We start from the raw sequence: 14315 nt of genomic DNA on the forward strand, positions 1-14315 counted from the left end.
CAAAATAAAACTACATTTTCATACATGTCATTTACAATAAACAATAAATAGAACTGAAACGAGAACGAGATCACATATTCCAACATATCGGATTTTCAAATCAGAAGCTCTTTGATCTGTAAAATGTTGCGGAGCTCGCCCCCCCCCCATATGAGTCCTGGCTCTTCATCACCCGTAACAATCACGTGGCTCTCTTCCTCCTGACAGTGGCGGTTGACGGGTCATTGCGCACGGACCGGAGCGCAACAAGCTCCCTATCCGACCTTGCGCATTTGGGGAACGCGCGGACCTCCTTGGCGCGCAGACTGATTCTGACGTCACCCTTGGGTTTACTGGACTTCAGCGAGGTGCCCTCAACAATCATATGCATTTTATTCTTTTCAGCTGGTTCTGGTTCAGCTTGGCAAAACACGTGTGCCAATTTTTATTTATTTATTCCTTTATTCACTGACGCATGTAAGTTGGCATTTTTAAATAATTTTAAACAGATATAACCTTTGAAACGAGGTAAATTACACTTTTATTTCATGGAAGTATGCTTTCACCGGTTAAGAGGTTCCCCCAACAACTATTTTCATCAGATGACAGGAAAAAGATGACAAATTATAGCATCACTCCAGGTTTTGGCCTTTTATATATCACATTATCTTATAGCCAATCTTACGTCTATAACCAAGTTATGCACTGGCCTAATCAAAGATGGCAGGCTCAGTAATTCACCAGATGAAGTGGAAAATTATTTTCTCAACTCTTTATTTCAATTAGCCACACCCTCCAAATTTTTAATTTGTGATTTATCGTATAGAGCAGCTACTCCAATTTCTTTTTAATTTTTTGGGGGGGGGGGGATTGGATATGGGATCTCCAGATTATTACTCCATAGACGGATTGCAGTGTTGCAACATGCACAATTGTAGATCAACCTCGCTGTGGGATGCCACACTTGAATGACTTCCTTAATTTGAGTTCAAAAGTTAATAATATTTCCGTCTCCAAGTTTTGGCATGACAAATATGTCTCCCCCTTATTGTAGTAATGAAAAAAACGAGGAGGGGTTTCTAGGCCACTTCAATAATGAGAGCAAGCCTTCCAACCCGTGTAATACAGTTAAAAGCTCGTGCACGTCTGCTAATTCTGTATCTCCAGGCGAAGTACTGCCCTGGGCATTTTAAACTCAGGTTGTGGAACTTGTGGGGAGCTTATCATTGGCTCAGCGACGATGGTGACGATGACAGTAATGAGGAGGATGAATGCAACTTGCCTCTTTTATCCATCAGCGTGCACCATCTGGGTGTGCATGTGATGTGTCACCGTGAGCCAGTCTGCTGACGATTAGCGGCGTCTAAGTGATCCATTATGGAATGCATGCGCGTTATTGAATACCGGGCGCTGCGTGAGACATGTTAGCAGGATCGCTGATCCTATTGCACGTCACACACACACACACACCCGTGATCAGGCCTACAATTTGGTTTAAAATTATCTGTATCTTTATGCTCCCTATTGGATGATGCCAAACATATGAAGTCATACAGATTCCTTTATTGACGTGACATCTGAGCACCGCCGTCTGCAGTAAATGAGAGCAGCCGAAGTTTCTCATTTAGTCGTTCTGCAGGCGTGTGATACCGTCGGCAAACCAGGCGTGCAGGGATTCCAAGAGGAATTGCTTCACAGTGACCAGTTGCCATTCTGCTAAACTAATAGCAAACAGGTAATGCATCAGAAAATATATTTGACTTCATTTACTCTGCTGTTGTATAACATAATATTAATGATAGAATAGGGCAGAAAAAATGTGAACATTAGACACAAGTGCACGCATCTCAGCCACAGCAACCTGGTTGTGTATATAAAATAAAAAATAATTTTCCATGAAGGATCACATCCAAAGGTGAAAGTGTGTTTTTCTGCGTGCACATGCTCCCAGGCGACGCAGCTGGAGCCACGGCGTGGTCGGTTTCCTGTCACACATGCTGTCAGCTCGCGCTCGTCTCCTAACATTCATGTCGTGTTAAAGTCTCTGCTGTGCTTTCCTCCGGGCCGTGCTGACTCATGATTTTAAAAGCCGACAGTGACCCCGAGCGTCGTCATGACAGCCCCACTCCTGTCTGCGATCACCAGACCATGAAGATTCAGGACCACGCCACATCGTCTGTGGGGTTTCTCTAGCATTTCTCCTGACTATGGATAGAAATATTTTCCCAGAGGTGTGGTCCTGCAGGGTTTTAAGGCTGAATTAAGTGTTTAGAAAAGTTAAATTCCTGTCTGAAGTTGAGGTTGAGGTCTTGAAGTTGAGGATGTAGAGGATGTTGTGTATGCAGTATCTCAATTCAAATATTTTTCTTCTTCAACATTTCAGGGCAAATAAATGCATCATCGTTTGATACACCGACACGGGAATGCGATTAAACTCCAGGTTCAGAGTGAGGCGAGGGATTTTGAGATGGGTATCTTTCCCACACAACGGTGAAACGAGTTCTAAAAGACACCTTCAGATGTGGGCGTTGAACATTGCCTGACGTCTGATTTCGGAATTTAAGTACGCGCGCTTTCGATCGCTCTGACTCCTCTCCAGGGTATATGTCGCATTATCTCCAGATTATCCTGCCTCTGATCTGTGAGCTGCTCTGCAGCACAAGAGGATTATCACGCCCCGCGGCAGCTGCTGATAGCGTCGCCAGCTCAGGGTCCTCCTTTGCTCTCGCAGAGCCCCTCTATTGGACAACTGTGTTTGTTATTGGGCTGGAGAAATCCGCTGCTATTTACAGGATGAGGTCAGAACCGAGCTCTGGGTGTTCTTCATTGTGCTGTTAGGTTTTTTATTTTATTTTTTATTATAAATAATTCATTGCAAATTGCATGCAATGCGAATTGACTAGTGCCTCAGTAATGACTGTAGAGAAAATAGGAATATTTCACGTCAAAATGACTCGGCAGCGTAATTCCTCACGTTGTTTGATAGTCTCATAATGCTCCACAAAGTGAAAAAGACTTTTCTTTCTAAATTGAAGGGAGACCCTCAGGGGCCCCCGCAGACCCTGAGCCCCCCCCCCACAGGCAGCACTGGACATTCTGCCCCTGTTGAGAAGTATACTTGTCTGCTGAAAAGCATCATCAAATGGTTCAGTCAGCCAGGCGTGTTGACCCATACTGAGTAACAACATGATAGCTCGGCACGTGGCCTTTGCTGTTGACGTGCCCTTTTTTTTTTTTACACGTGAGCACAGGTAGGACTATAAAAAGAGTTAACAGACAAAAGAACACGTCAACACCTGATACTCCCTCGGCGAACTGGCTTTATGCAACAGACAGATTCGATGGAGGACGGACCAAGTGGAGGGGTCAGTCTTTTGTTCACTGTCGGCTTCGGTTAAGTCGCTGCGGGGAAATTATCCAGCTGCCTGCACACAGGGCTTTATCAGTTTCCTTTCAATAAGCGCTTCCAATTATGTGCTTGTGTGCGGTTGCATCAGAGATCTCCGAAGAGCGACATCTGGCTCCGCCAGAGTTTACAGAAGACGTGTAAATGTACGACAGAGCTGCGGACACACGTATTTATTCCTTTGCGTGTTTGCCTGCAGTCGTAGGCGCAGCGAAGCACTCTGAGTTTTATGTGTGAAGCATCGCCACAGCTGCTGCTTTTCTCACGAGCAAAAAAGGATGAGGTTCTTAACAAACCACTTGAGCTAACACGAGACTAACACTGGCCAGCGGTATCGGCCCTTCCTAGTTTCTACTTCTTCTAGTTTCATTTTGGAATGTCGAAAGTTGCACCTTGGCAACAGCTGGCAGCAAGAACTACAGGAATACTAATGTCTGACAGGCACATATTCCTGCTTGCCATTTTTGAAAGTAAAAAAAGAAATTAAAGCTTTTCTTAAAGTTGTGATCATTAATATAATTAGCACGTCTCATGATTCTCTAAAATCATTGCTTGCTCTCGTTCTATGTAAAGAGGAACTCACTCGTGCTTCAGGCCTGGGAGGACTGACTTGGTTGAAGTGGCATCTCTCCTCCATGAAAACACTGTTTTCCTTTATGATATAGCACGAAGCCCCCCCGGGGGGGCGGCTCACAGTCACGCCGCCCGCGCTGAGCTGCTGCTCCTGTTTCCCTCGACTCACACATTTTCCTCTCGTTCTTTCAGGTGAATGTTGATGACACTGTTGAAATGTTGCCAAAGTCAAGAAGAGCTCTCACCATTCAAGAGATTGCTGCATTAGCGCGATCCTCCCTCCACGGTGAGTGCCGGAATAAGACACCGATATCCTGTAAAAGCACACGTGATTATCACAGAAACGATGCTGCAGCATAATCCCTCGCTTTTTCTTCCCTGCAGGAATTTCCCAGGTCGTGAAGGACCATGTGACGAAGCCGACCGCGATGGCTCAGGGCAGGGTGGCCCATCTGATAGAGTGGAAAGGCTGGTGTAAGCCTATCGATAGTCCAGCGGCTCTGGAATCAGACTTCAACTCCTACTCCGACCTCACCGAGGGAGAGCAGGAGGCGCGCTTTGCCGCCGGTAAGCCTTCTGATGGTCGCTTGTTAGATAAAATACGCCAAGAAAGGCAAAGCAAGTTGAAGGGAAAAGGACCAGCTGACAACAAATACACGGAAAAGATGATTCACAGAGCCGTTATGGCAAATAATGATCATAGCAAAGATTGTTACTAAATGGGAAAACCATCATAAAAATGATCTAAAGTGGAGCAGCGGAATATTTATGTCGATGTAAATGACAGAAATAGATGCCAACTGACATCAGGGAGATGCTTCAGTTTAAGTTTCGAGCAGAGACGTTCACTTTAATCTATTGTTCATGTGTCCTTTGGATGTCTTACCTAGATTTTGACAAATTCAGGGGAGGCCACATACAAATGTTCCCATAATGCACTGCAGTTGAGCAGTGTTCCGAGGTTGTTTGGAACGTGCTCCCAGTGTATTAGTATTGTGTTTCTATGGAGAAGACAATATAGGACAGTCCAGAAGCCTCATATGGTAAACAGAAGGATCAAATTTAAGCAGAAAAACACATGTAACTACTAACTAGTTCTTTATGCCTATAGTCACATGTACAAGTTACACTTTGGAGATAATCCTTTGTTTGAGCGTACACATTGTGAGTCTTTAAACTGCCTGAATCATTTCAGTGTGCATGGAGAATCCAGTCAGACTCCCGCAGATCAAGCAGGGCAATAAATCAATTCCCCAAGTCTTTTAGGGAATTGAATTGCCCGTTTAGTTTGCCGATCTGTCAAAATTATTTCCTTTGGGTCATAATATGTTTCAATATGATTTCCTGAAACTTGGCTAACACATCCAAAATATGGCAGAATGGCATTTTTCTTGATCTTTAACATTTTTAATAATATTAAACTGTGACTATTTTGTTAAAGTTATGCCAAACAACTAACCCAAGATTAGAAAAGATCAAAACGGAATCAGAGTTTAATCACATTTACAGTCCTGGTAAACAAACAGCATCACAATTATAGACACGACTCATGATTTGATGTTATTCACGGCTGAGATGTGACGCTCCAGATTCAGAGTGCGTGCTGACGCCAGGTGATTCTACAGCTAATTTACTTCCCCCTCCGTCCATACATGGTCGTTCCTGTCAGAGCGCCTCTCACTCAGAACTCTGTCTCCATCTTTCTGTCGCTCACTTCATCTTTTACGTTCGTTCCATTAACCCCTTGCTCTAACGGACACAGCTCCCTCTTAAAATGCTCCTCTCTGCCCTCTGTTTTTTTTTCTCTCTGTCTGTTTCACCCCCGTCCCTCTTCCCTGCTCCCTCGCTCGCTCCCTGCAATGCAGAGTCTCAAGGTTAATTTGCAGACTGAGGTTTTGCTCCTGGCTAGTGCAACCATGACTGAGCGATTATCCCCCGGGCCTCCTCTGTTCTCCTTCCTTTTTTCTTTCCTCTTTCATTTCGTACTTTTTGCACGGCTTCTGTTCTCATGCTGTCATTTTTACGATCCTTTACTTGGTCTAAATTATTGGAATGAGATTTCAGAAGCATGCAGAGTTTCTGATGTTCTGCACCTCTTTTGTTATATTAGTGTAAGATGGATGTGGGGGGGGGGGGGGGGGATTACTTTATATTACCCCTCACCTTGTCTAGAGTGAGGGCCACACCACCCCCTTGGTGGTGTGGCTGCTGGCGACTGGACACACTGTCTGAATGTCACCCTGCCTGTTAACATATAAAGGAAATGTGTGAACCCTAGAACACGGCAGTGTACACAACAGAGAGCTGCAAACACAGGAGGGAGTGTCCCATTGGGCTCCTGCCCCCCCCCCCCCCCCAACACACACACACTCTTTAAAGTTAACCCTGCAGCACCACTCCACCAACAGTCAAGGAGTCTCCACCCGGCTTCGTGGGGCGTTCAATGTCTTCCAGTTCATTGCTTAGTTTTTGCAGCCAGAGACTTGCTTTTGTTTTTTGTTTTATTTTATATCATTTACACACACACACACAGATGCACACACACACTTTTCATTTTACTTGAGCCAATGAGCTTTGACCAGGCCCGACCTGTTCATTCAGTGTTTTATATATTTCAATATATTTGCCATCTGCTGGACTTTCTGAACAAGCCTTGAGAGGGAAATAAAAAATCCAGTGAATAACGGCACAAGCTGCAAGTATTGTGCACGAGCAGGTTGTACTGCATATACATATGTCCTCATGCAATTAAAAAAACAAACCTTTTTAAACCTACTAAACAAATATTTGTACCTGCGTTCACAATAGATGGAACATGTTTGTGTTTTGTGACAGATAGCATAGATTTATTTGTGTGCAGCATGTGGGTCTGTGACTAAGCTTGAATTATTCATTTATTTTAAAATATGGACAGAGGCGAATCAAACCGTTCTGTCCTTGTGATTTAGAGGAATTAAAAAAGGCTCTCAAAGGAGCGATGAGAGCAGCCAGCAAGTCTGCGTTTACCGGAGGATGTGCCGCTCTGAGTGAAGAGAGTTCAGGGCCCGGCTACAGTAGAAGATGAATCGATCGCTCTCTGCGGGAGGCAGCGCATGAATACTGAGCATTGACTGGAGGGAGTCAGAGAGGGAGAGCCGTAAAGAGAAGGAGCTGAGGAGACGGAGTCAGAGAGATTGGACTCCAAATGAGAGGAGAGGGATGAGAATGAAAGATTGAACGGTGAAAGAAGAGCGGACGATCAGAAAGAGGGGGGGGGGGGAGATGCAGCGTTTTATTGAGAGGGGCGACTGGAAGAAAGGCGTGACATGAAGAAGGGAGGGATGAGTGGGAAGGAATACAAAACAGATGGACCCGAGGAAGAGGAGAGGGAAAAAGAAAAATGTACTCTCTGATTAGACAGCTGATGATGAGGATTGGAGGCGACTGGTCGCTTCGACCTTCGTGTTCTTTTACTGGTTGTGACACATGCTGACACACATACGCACGCACACACACACACCTACACACACACACACACACTAGAAATATTTCGATATTTGTTTAAAAACTATAAAAGTATTGCCAAAAATAAAAAAGTACTGAAGTTAAACACTAATACCTGAAAACTATTCAAAGTATTTCTACTTTATTACTTGCTGTCTCTGGAATTCAGCATCGAATCTCATTTCGGCGGTGGACGGATCAGTAAATTAGCTTCTGAGGTCAGGACTCAGGTCTTCCTGGGATCTTCGGGCTTTCACAGCACAAACGCACCTCCCGGGGGCTTCGGCCGGAATGAGCCGAGACCGGCCTTTCTGGGCTGTCTCAGCCAATTTAGTTTCCACCAGCATCGGGGAGACGCTCCCAGGCGCTCTGGATCTTTGTGAAACCAGGCTTTAGTTAGCTTGTGTGTTGTTCACTGCAGTTTTTCTTCCTGTCAGTCTGTAACCAGTTTTTATTCGCCGCATTCCTTACAGGCTAGACATTCTGCCATCGCCAAACTTTGCAAACTTATCAACCGTAGTTGTGCCTTGACTTTTGTGCTACGGTATATTTATTTTGTGTTGCTTCCTCTGACAGGTTGTCTTCAGATGATTTCACAAATTGCTGTAAATTAAATTCAAACCTTCCTTCAGTTTTCTCTTTATTATCAAGCCTTTGAACTTGGAGACTGAAAGTATTTTTGCTTTTGATTTGTGAAATAGTAGAGCGGTGAATATAAAGCAAACCTGTTGCACGGTTTCCGTGCGTCACACACAAAGATTGTCAGCTCTTTGTCTCCTCCTATTTGTCAACCTGTAATTGACCCTCAGGGGCCTCCGTCTCTATTCCACCAGACGACACGTAAAGGGAATATTCTCTCTGTCCAGACTAACGACAGTCTTCGCTTCTCTTCCCATGGAGACACATTGGTCCGCTGCCTCCCTGTTACCATGCCAACTATGTGCGTTCGTACATGTGCAGCTTATGAGTGTGTGTGTGTGTGTGTGTTTTTGCAGGTGTGGCTGAGCAGTTTGCCATAGCAGAGGCGAAACTGAGGGCCTGGTCCTCTGTGGACGGCGACGAGTCCAACGATGACTCATATGACGAGGACTTTCTGCCTGCCAACGAACCAACCACACAGAGCACAGGTACGCGCGCGCACACACCCCCCCCCCCCCCCCCCCCGTCTCTTCCTTTTCATTGTCCCAGTGGCTGAGTTTTCATCCCCACCCAACTTTGTTTTTATTGTTCATCGGTGCAATTTGATATTCCTCTTGCAATTTTAATATTATTTCCTTGGCTGCAAAGACAATGCCTGCAAGATGATGGTGTGTGAGCAGACTGTAAATACACAGTGTATTAGATGACAGTGTGTGTGTGTGTGTGTGCCAGAGCTTTCATCTTGATTACACTGAACTGCCAATAACCTGCACTGCAGCTAGTAGCTTAGCTTTAGCTCAGTGTTTATTCATCTTTGGCTTCTTTGTCTCGAGGCGAAGGACAATAATGTCTCCAAAGTCAAACTGATGCACTGATCATGTCCTAAATTGTCTCTTTAGGACACTTGTAGACATTCATTGTCGAATGTGAAACACGTCTTCATGTTTTTGAATTTCTTTGGACGAGTGAAGTTTTAAAAATCATTAGATTTTGCGTTTCACGGTTTATATATTTCATATTTTTCCACGTTGGTTTCTGTTAATCGGTCAGAAAAACAACAACTTTTTGGTGACTAAACCCTGACAAACGATATAGTGAATGGATTTATTGTTGCTATGGAAACCGGTACCAGCTGTCATGAGTAATTCTGTTATTATTAAAAGAAAATTGAAGAACCCAAATATGCATTGACCCCTGCTGTGCTAGCACAAATAGTTTTTCTTAACTTTCTTTTATTCTTTTATCCTTGTTCTTCTTCATCACGGTCTGTTCCCTTCCCACTAGATGTCCCATCGTACCCCCCCTACCTGAAGGACCTGATCCACAGCCAGCTTTGCCAACACCTGGGCCTGAGAGGGTTCTGCTGCGAGGGCGGAGGAGGTGGCAGCGGGGAGCCCTCCCCGACGGCGGCCTCTCCGGACACCCTGTGCTCCAGCCTCTGCAGCCTGGACGAGCAGCACCCTCTGCTGCGTGACCTGGGGGGCCACCGCGCCTCCCACAGAAACGCAGCGGAGCTCGTCGCCAAGATCCTGTCGGCGCTGCAGGGAGGGGAGGAATTACTGCTGGCCAGACTTCAGAGGGTGGGGCAGAGTGGGCAAAGTAGGGCGGACTGCGGATTCCACAGCCTCGGTGGGGGGGGCATCGGGCCCTGCGGTGGTCAGGACTCTCCTTGCTACTCCATGTCTTACTCTGAGACGTACCTGTCACCTGGCGAGGACGACGACACCCCCTGCAAGGACTACGAGAACACCCTGTGCCAGGTGGAGGCAGAGGGCAGCGGGGTGGAGTGCCCGCCTGACTACGACCCACGCAGGAGGGTCTCCGACGTGGCCTCCTCTGGTGTCGTGTCTCTTGATGAAGAGGACGAAGACGAGGAGGAGAGGCCAGCAGAGCCAAACCAACAATGACTCCTTCTTGTCTGATGTCAGTGCTTTGTCCCTTCAAGCTCTTTGGAGAGATTCCTTTATTGCAAAGACTCCCCTTCTCCTCCACGGCGTCTGACAAGGCTCCGCCTACCTGCCTGTCGTTTCTTTGACCGAAGCATCCGTCTTTGCCTTACTTGCAGCATCTGAACTCCGTTCGAACCGAAAACTGCTCTTTTGTCTCCATTCAGTTACGTTTCTCTTTGAAGGCGTCCAAACAATCTTTTTTTTCTTTTTTCACCAGCGTGATGACAGGAGCGCTGTGGGCGGGACTTACTTGTCTCGGCGCCGCCCCTTCCCGCGAGGTGCACAATGACTCGAGTCCAAAACTTATCTTTGCATGTGTTTTGCAAGTGCTGACATTGATGGGCTAACCTGGTCTCGGGCACGGTTTGTAATCTCAGCTGTTCTGTATAACCCCCTCCCCTGCGCTCCCAAAGGAGGGAGGACCATCCTGAGATCAACCCTACGCCCCCCCCCCCCCCCCCCCCCCATCCTTTTGCAAGACACACCACATCATCCTTTCGGGCATGGCTTGCGGCGTATGCCAAACTATTAAATCCTGTCACTACTATTATGAGCAAATGCTGGAATGTCTTCAAAGTGACAGGACATAGTATGTATTTTAAATTAAGAAAGTAAAAAAAAAAAAAAGATTTGTCACACGTTATATGACAGAAATGACATGCTTTTATTGTACTAGTTTTCTATCACTCAAATGTTGTCGTTCACGCTATTGCAAACATCATTTCGACAGACTTTAATTGATCTTCTATAGCTACTTGATATATCCAGGGTTCTGTGGATTCCTGCATGGAAGACATGAGAACTTTTGTAATTCTTTAACACAAACGGACACAACAGCGGCAGCGGCGACAACAAACACTGGCAGAATGTTCCTGCAGTGACCCTTTGGTGACAAGCAGCCGGCAGGAAGGCAGAAAAGAAACTGGAGATTTTCTATATTTTTGTATGCATCGTCTTGCTTTAATCTCTTACGCCTATGCGGCGTGCCAGTGTATGTGGTTTTTTGCACGAAGCTAACGTGGCTGTATATTTCTCCTTTTCTTTGTTATCACTGTGTGATATTGTTTAATTGAAAAACAAAAAAAATGAACGTTATAATGTGAACAAAACAAACAAAAAAAAGCTATTTTTTATTTCAGAAGAGGATACTGTGATACGGTTTGTTATTGCCATACGTCATGATCCTCGTTGAACCGCGCTCGTCTTCTTCCTTTGCTCTCCTTCCCACTCATGGAAAAGCTTTGCCTTTTCTTCTACGCGTCTTTTCTAGAACGCACGTTTATGGGACACGTGCAGAGACCTCCCATCCGTGCGGCGACATGGAGGTTCTCCCATATCGACTGTCATTCATACAACTCAGGAAATCCCACTGGATCAGATCATCCATCCGCCTGCATACGCACCGGCGCTCATCTCTCGCGCTCCGTTTGTGTGTTTGTGAAAAAGCCTGGCGTGCGCAGTCATTTTCTACAAACAATCCAAGCACAGATTCGTTCCTCTCCATCCCTCGTTATTGCAGTTTCGCTGTTTGGGTATGCCTCAATTTGCGAGTGTGTGTGTTTTTTAAAACATTTTGCGTCGGTGTTTCTGGGATTGGTTGTAAATGTGAGATGTCAGCGAGCTCCTGAAGCTTGCGTGAATATCCAACCCAAACCCGCTCGGATGCAGCGATTCCCTTTAAAGCAGCGTCTGGTGTGGTTGTCTTCTGGTTGGAGGTTGAACTTCTGCCGGTGCTGGAGATCTAAAACGAGCACACAGTGCAGAACATCTGGGACCGGTGGGTCTGAAATCAGACGACTATACCTGGACTTATCTTTGCATGTGTGAGGAGGTTTGGAAAAGACAGCGGCAACTCAGGGGGAATTACTGAAGCTGTGCCTTTCATTCATCGTCTCTGACGTCCCCCCACGTTGCCCCCCCCAGGCTGTAGCTCGGCTACCTTCCCTCCCTGATGAGTGAAACGGCGCTGGAACTCTGTTGCAGGGATCTCGTTGCGTCTCATGTTCTGCTGCAGCTGGAGGTTGCTGTCCTTTCGGTCCTTCGCCCCCCCACCTGCCCGCCGTTCATCAGTCTGTCCGCCACAGTGCATTGACTCCGTCTGTCTTGCTGAGTGTCCTCTCCCCAGGCAGTGTGTGTGTGTCATTTAATCCTGACCTGAAATCCCAATCCTAATCCCTGCACATCTGAGCAGTGGCTCTTCGCTTCTTTGTTGTTGTTGTTTGTTCTCTTAAGGCAAACAGTGACTTTGGATTCTTAGCAGAGACACATTCTCCCTCAGTGAGTTCCTGTGATTGTGGCGGGAGAACCCATCTCTATAAAAAGACATCTAAACATCTGTCTGATCGTGTCACGGCAACGGAGTGCATGAGTATTCAGTCAGCGGTGTCGTCCCCCCCCCCCACACACACACATCACCCCGTAACCGTAACCTACTTACCATTTCAGATCCGAGCCGAAGGGCCCGAGGAAAGCTGCCTCCACGCCGCCGACCTCCAGCGGTGACTATTGGGACAAAACCTGCAAACACAACCGAGGCTGAACACACAAACACACACACACACACACACACACAGACATATACAACACTGGTTAGAGCTCAGAAAGCAAAGCGATACACCCCGAGCAGTTAGCATGTCACCATCAGCATCATTCAAACGCTCTCACTCCATCCGAGGTCTCAAACCGGACTTTGTTTTTCTTCGCTTCTCGTCCTCGTTTGCCTGAATGTAGTTAATTATTACCACCTTGGATTTGAAAAATGTTTGCTGCATCTCATATTATTTGGAGTTAATAAAATATTGTTATTGTTCTTTGAAATGGCGTAATGTGATCATTTCTATTATGCTGCGAGGAGAAATGTGGAGCGCTCCATTCATCTCAGTGGATCCATGTTTTATGGTTATGGTTCGATAATGAACTGCAGTCACCTCTTTTGACGCCTCACCCCCCCCGCGGTGGTGTTCACCTCATAAAGCCTGGTGCAATTAGCTTCCCCGACATGACGACATTATCATCACGAAGTCATTACCAGAGCAAAGGACGGCCGTTAGAGAAACCGAACAAAGTGGAGTGGGTGTCACTGATCACTGCAGCAGGAGGTATTTCTTTTTTCCGTGACATCATCGGGCCCCGGGGGAGCCGAAGGGGGGTGGTAATCCATTTGGCGGGCTGGAAGAGGGAGGGTGGGGGGGAATGTCAGAGCGGGACGTGATGGATTTCAGGCTAATGTGTGATCATCATGGGAGGACAAAGGACAGAGAGACACAATCTGGTTCCAGTCCGGGTGAGGTAACAGATTACTGTTGGGGCTCATCACACGTTAAAACGTTTTATACTCAGGATCTCAGGATCACATTAATTTATCACCTGTTGATGATGTTCAGACATCGATCCGGTTTTGAATGCCACAATAACGGAGGGGACCATTGGTGGAGAGAGATGAGAGCATGCCCCATTAATTCCCCAGGAATCAGCACAAGTGAATATTTGCCACAGTTTTCACGCATTTCCCCCCCGATATTCCAAGCCTCTCAGGATATTCTTTACTATGACTATGCACACGACGAACCTAAAGTCTCTTGGCCGTTGAAGAGAGGCAGATTTCAATGTCAGGGTTGGCAGTGAATGTTTCTTTAGACGTCAATGGCACTCAAAGAGTTAACACAATGCCACCGTTACGTTCAGGTGGAACAGGCGAACTCTTCTGCTGTGAAGAGTTGAAGTAAACAGCTGAATCTCTCTTAAAACTTTTTTTTAATCTATTTTCTGCCATCCTGTACCGTTTCCCAGGTCAGTCTGTTCCCGATTTTTTTAAGACGCCGCAGATGATTAATGACAGGATAATATTTTACCCAAGGACAGATACAAGCGTCCTCACTGAGCGCACAAAGAGGGACTGTCACGTCGATGCATGCTGCTTGTACTAACTGGAATCTTTCACTTTTATAGCTTTATGAAGTGTCTGCTTTCACTGAGGCAACATTATCTTGAAGGGCAAAATAATGAGCTGCTGAATGCCTGGAGTCTAAAACACACGCGAGTAAGGCATAAATAAAGAAATAAATGGAACGCAGAGGACAAACACGCCGCCTGTTGGCAAATGTCACTTCAATTAAAGCTTTTACAGAGGAAATGTGAAGGTCAGGGACGACTGCGCACTTTAACTTTTGTCCGACTGACAACCACGTAGCTTGTTTCAGGATTTTAGGGGCTGGATCTGTTCTCCTCTCGGTTTCTGATTTGAACTTCAAAGTCTATCTGTTCTTTATCTGCAAAAATGGTCAATT

At 46.1% G+C, this 14315-nt stretch overlaps 1 protein-coding gene across 1 annotated transcript; it reads left to right on the top strand.

Annotated features, from left to right (window-relative positions):
• Positions 1 to 230: 230 nt before the first annotated feature.
• On the top strand, positions 231 to 9987 carry LOC137912542 (protein FAM131A-like). Its single transcript, XM_068756696.1, has 5 exons — positions 231 to 347; positions 4151 to 4244; positions 4343 to 4525; positions 8437 to 8568; positions 9365 to 9987. Exons 2-5 carry the CDS (start codon positions 4175 to 4177, stop codon positions 9985 to 9987), a joined length of 1008 nt encoding a protein of 335 aa, XP_068612797.1. The 5' UTR covers positions 231 to 347; positions 4151 to 4174.
• The last annotated feature ends 4328 nt before the right edge of the window (positions 9988 to 14315 follow it).

This window comes from Brachionichthys hirsutus, unplaced genomic scaffold (assembly GCF_040956055.1).
Source record: "Brachionichthys hirsutus isolate HB-005 unplaced genomic scaffold, CSIRO-AGI_Bhir_v1 contig_976, whole genome shotgun sequence".
In the NCBI taxonomy this organism is placed as follows: domain Eukaryota; kingdom Metazoa; phylum Chordata; class Actinopteri; order Lophiiformes; family Brachionichthyidae; genus Brachionichthys; species Brachionichthys hirsutus.

Excerpts from the sequence above, each read along its gene's own strand:
- LOC137912542 (XM_068756696.1), top strand. The coding sequence starts at position 4,175 with ATGTTGCCAAAGTCAAGAAGAGCTCTCACCATTCAAGAGATTGCTGCA. Across the intron at positions 4,245-4,342 it reads AGCGCGATCCTCCCTCCACG|GAATTTCCCAGGTCGTGAAG; the intron begins GTGAGTGCCGGA and ends TCTTCCCTGCAG. Across the intron at positions 8,569-9,364 it reads ACCAACCACACAGAGCACAG|ATGTCCCATCGTACCCCCCC; the intron begins GTACGCGCGCGC and ends CCTTCCCACTAG.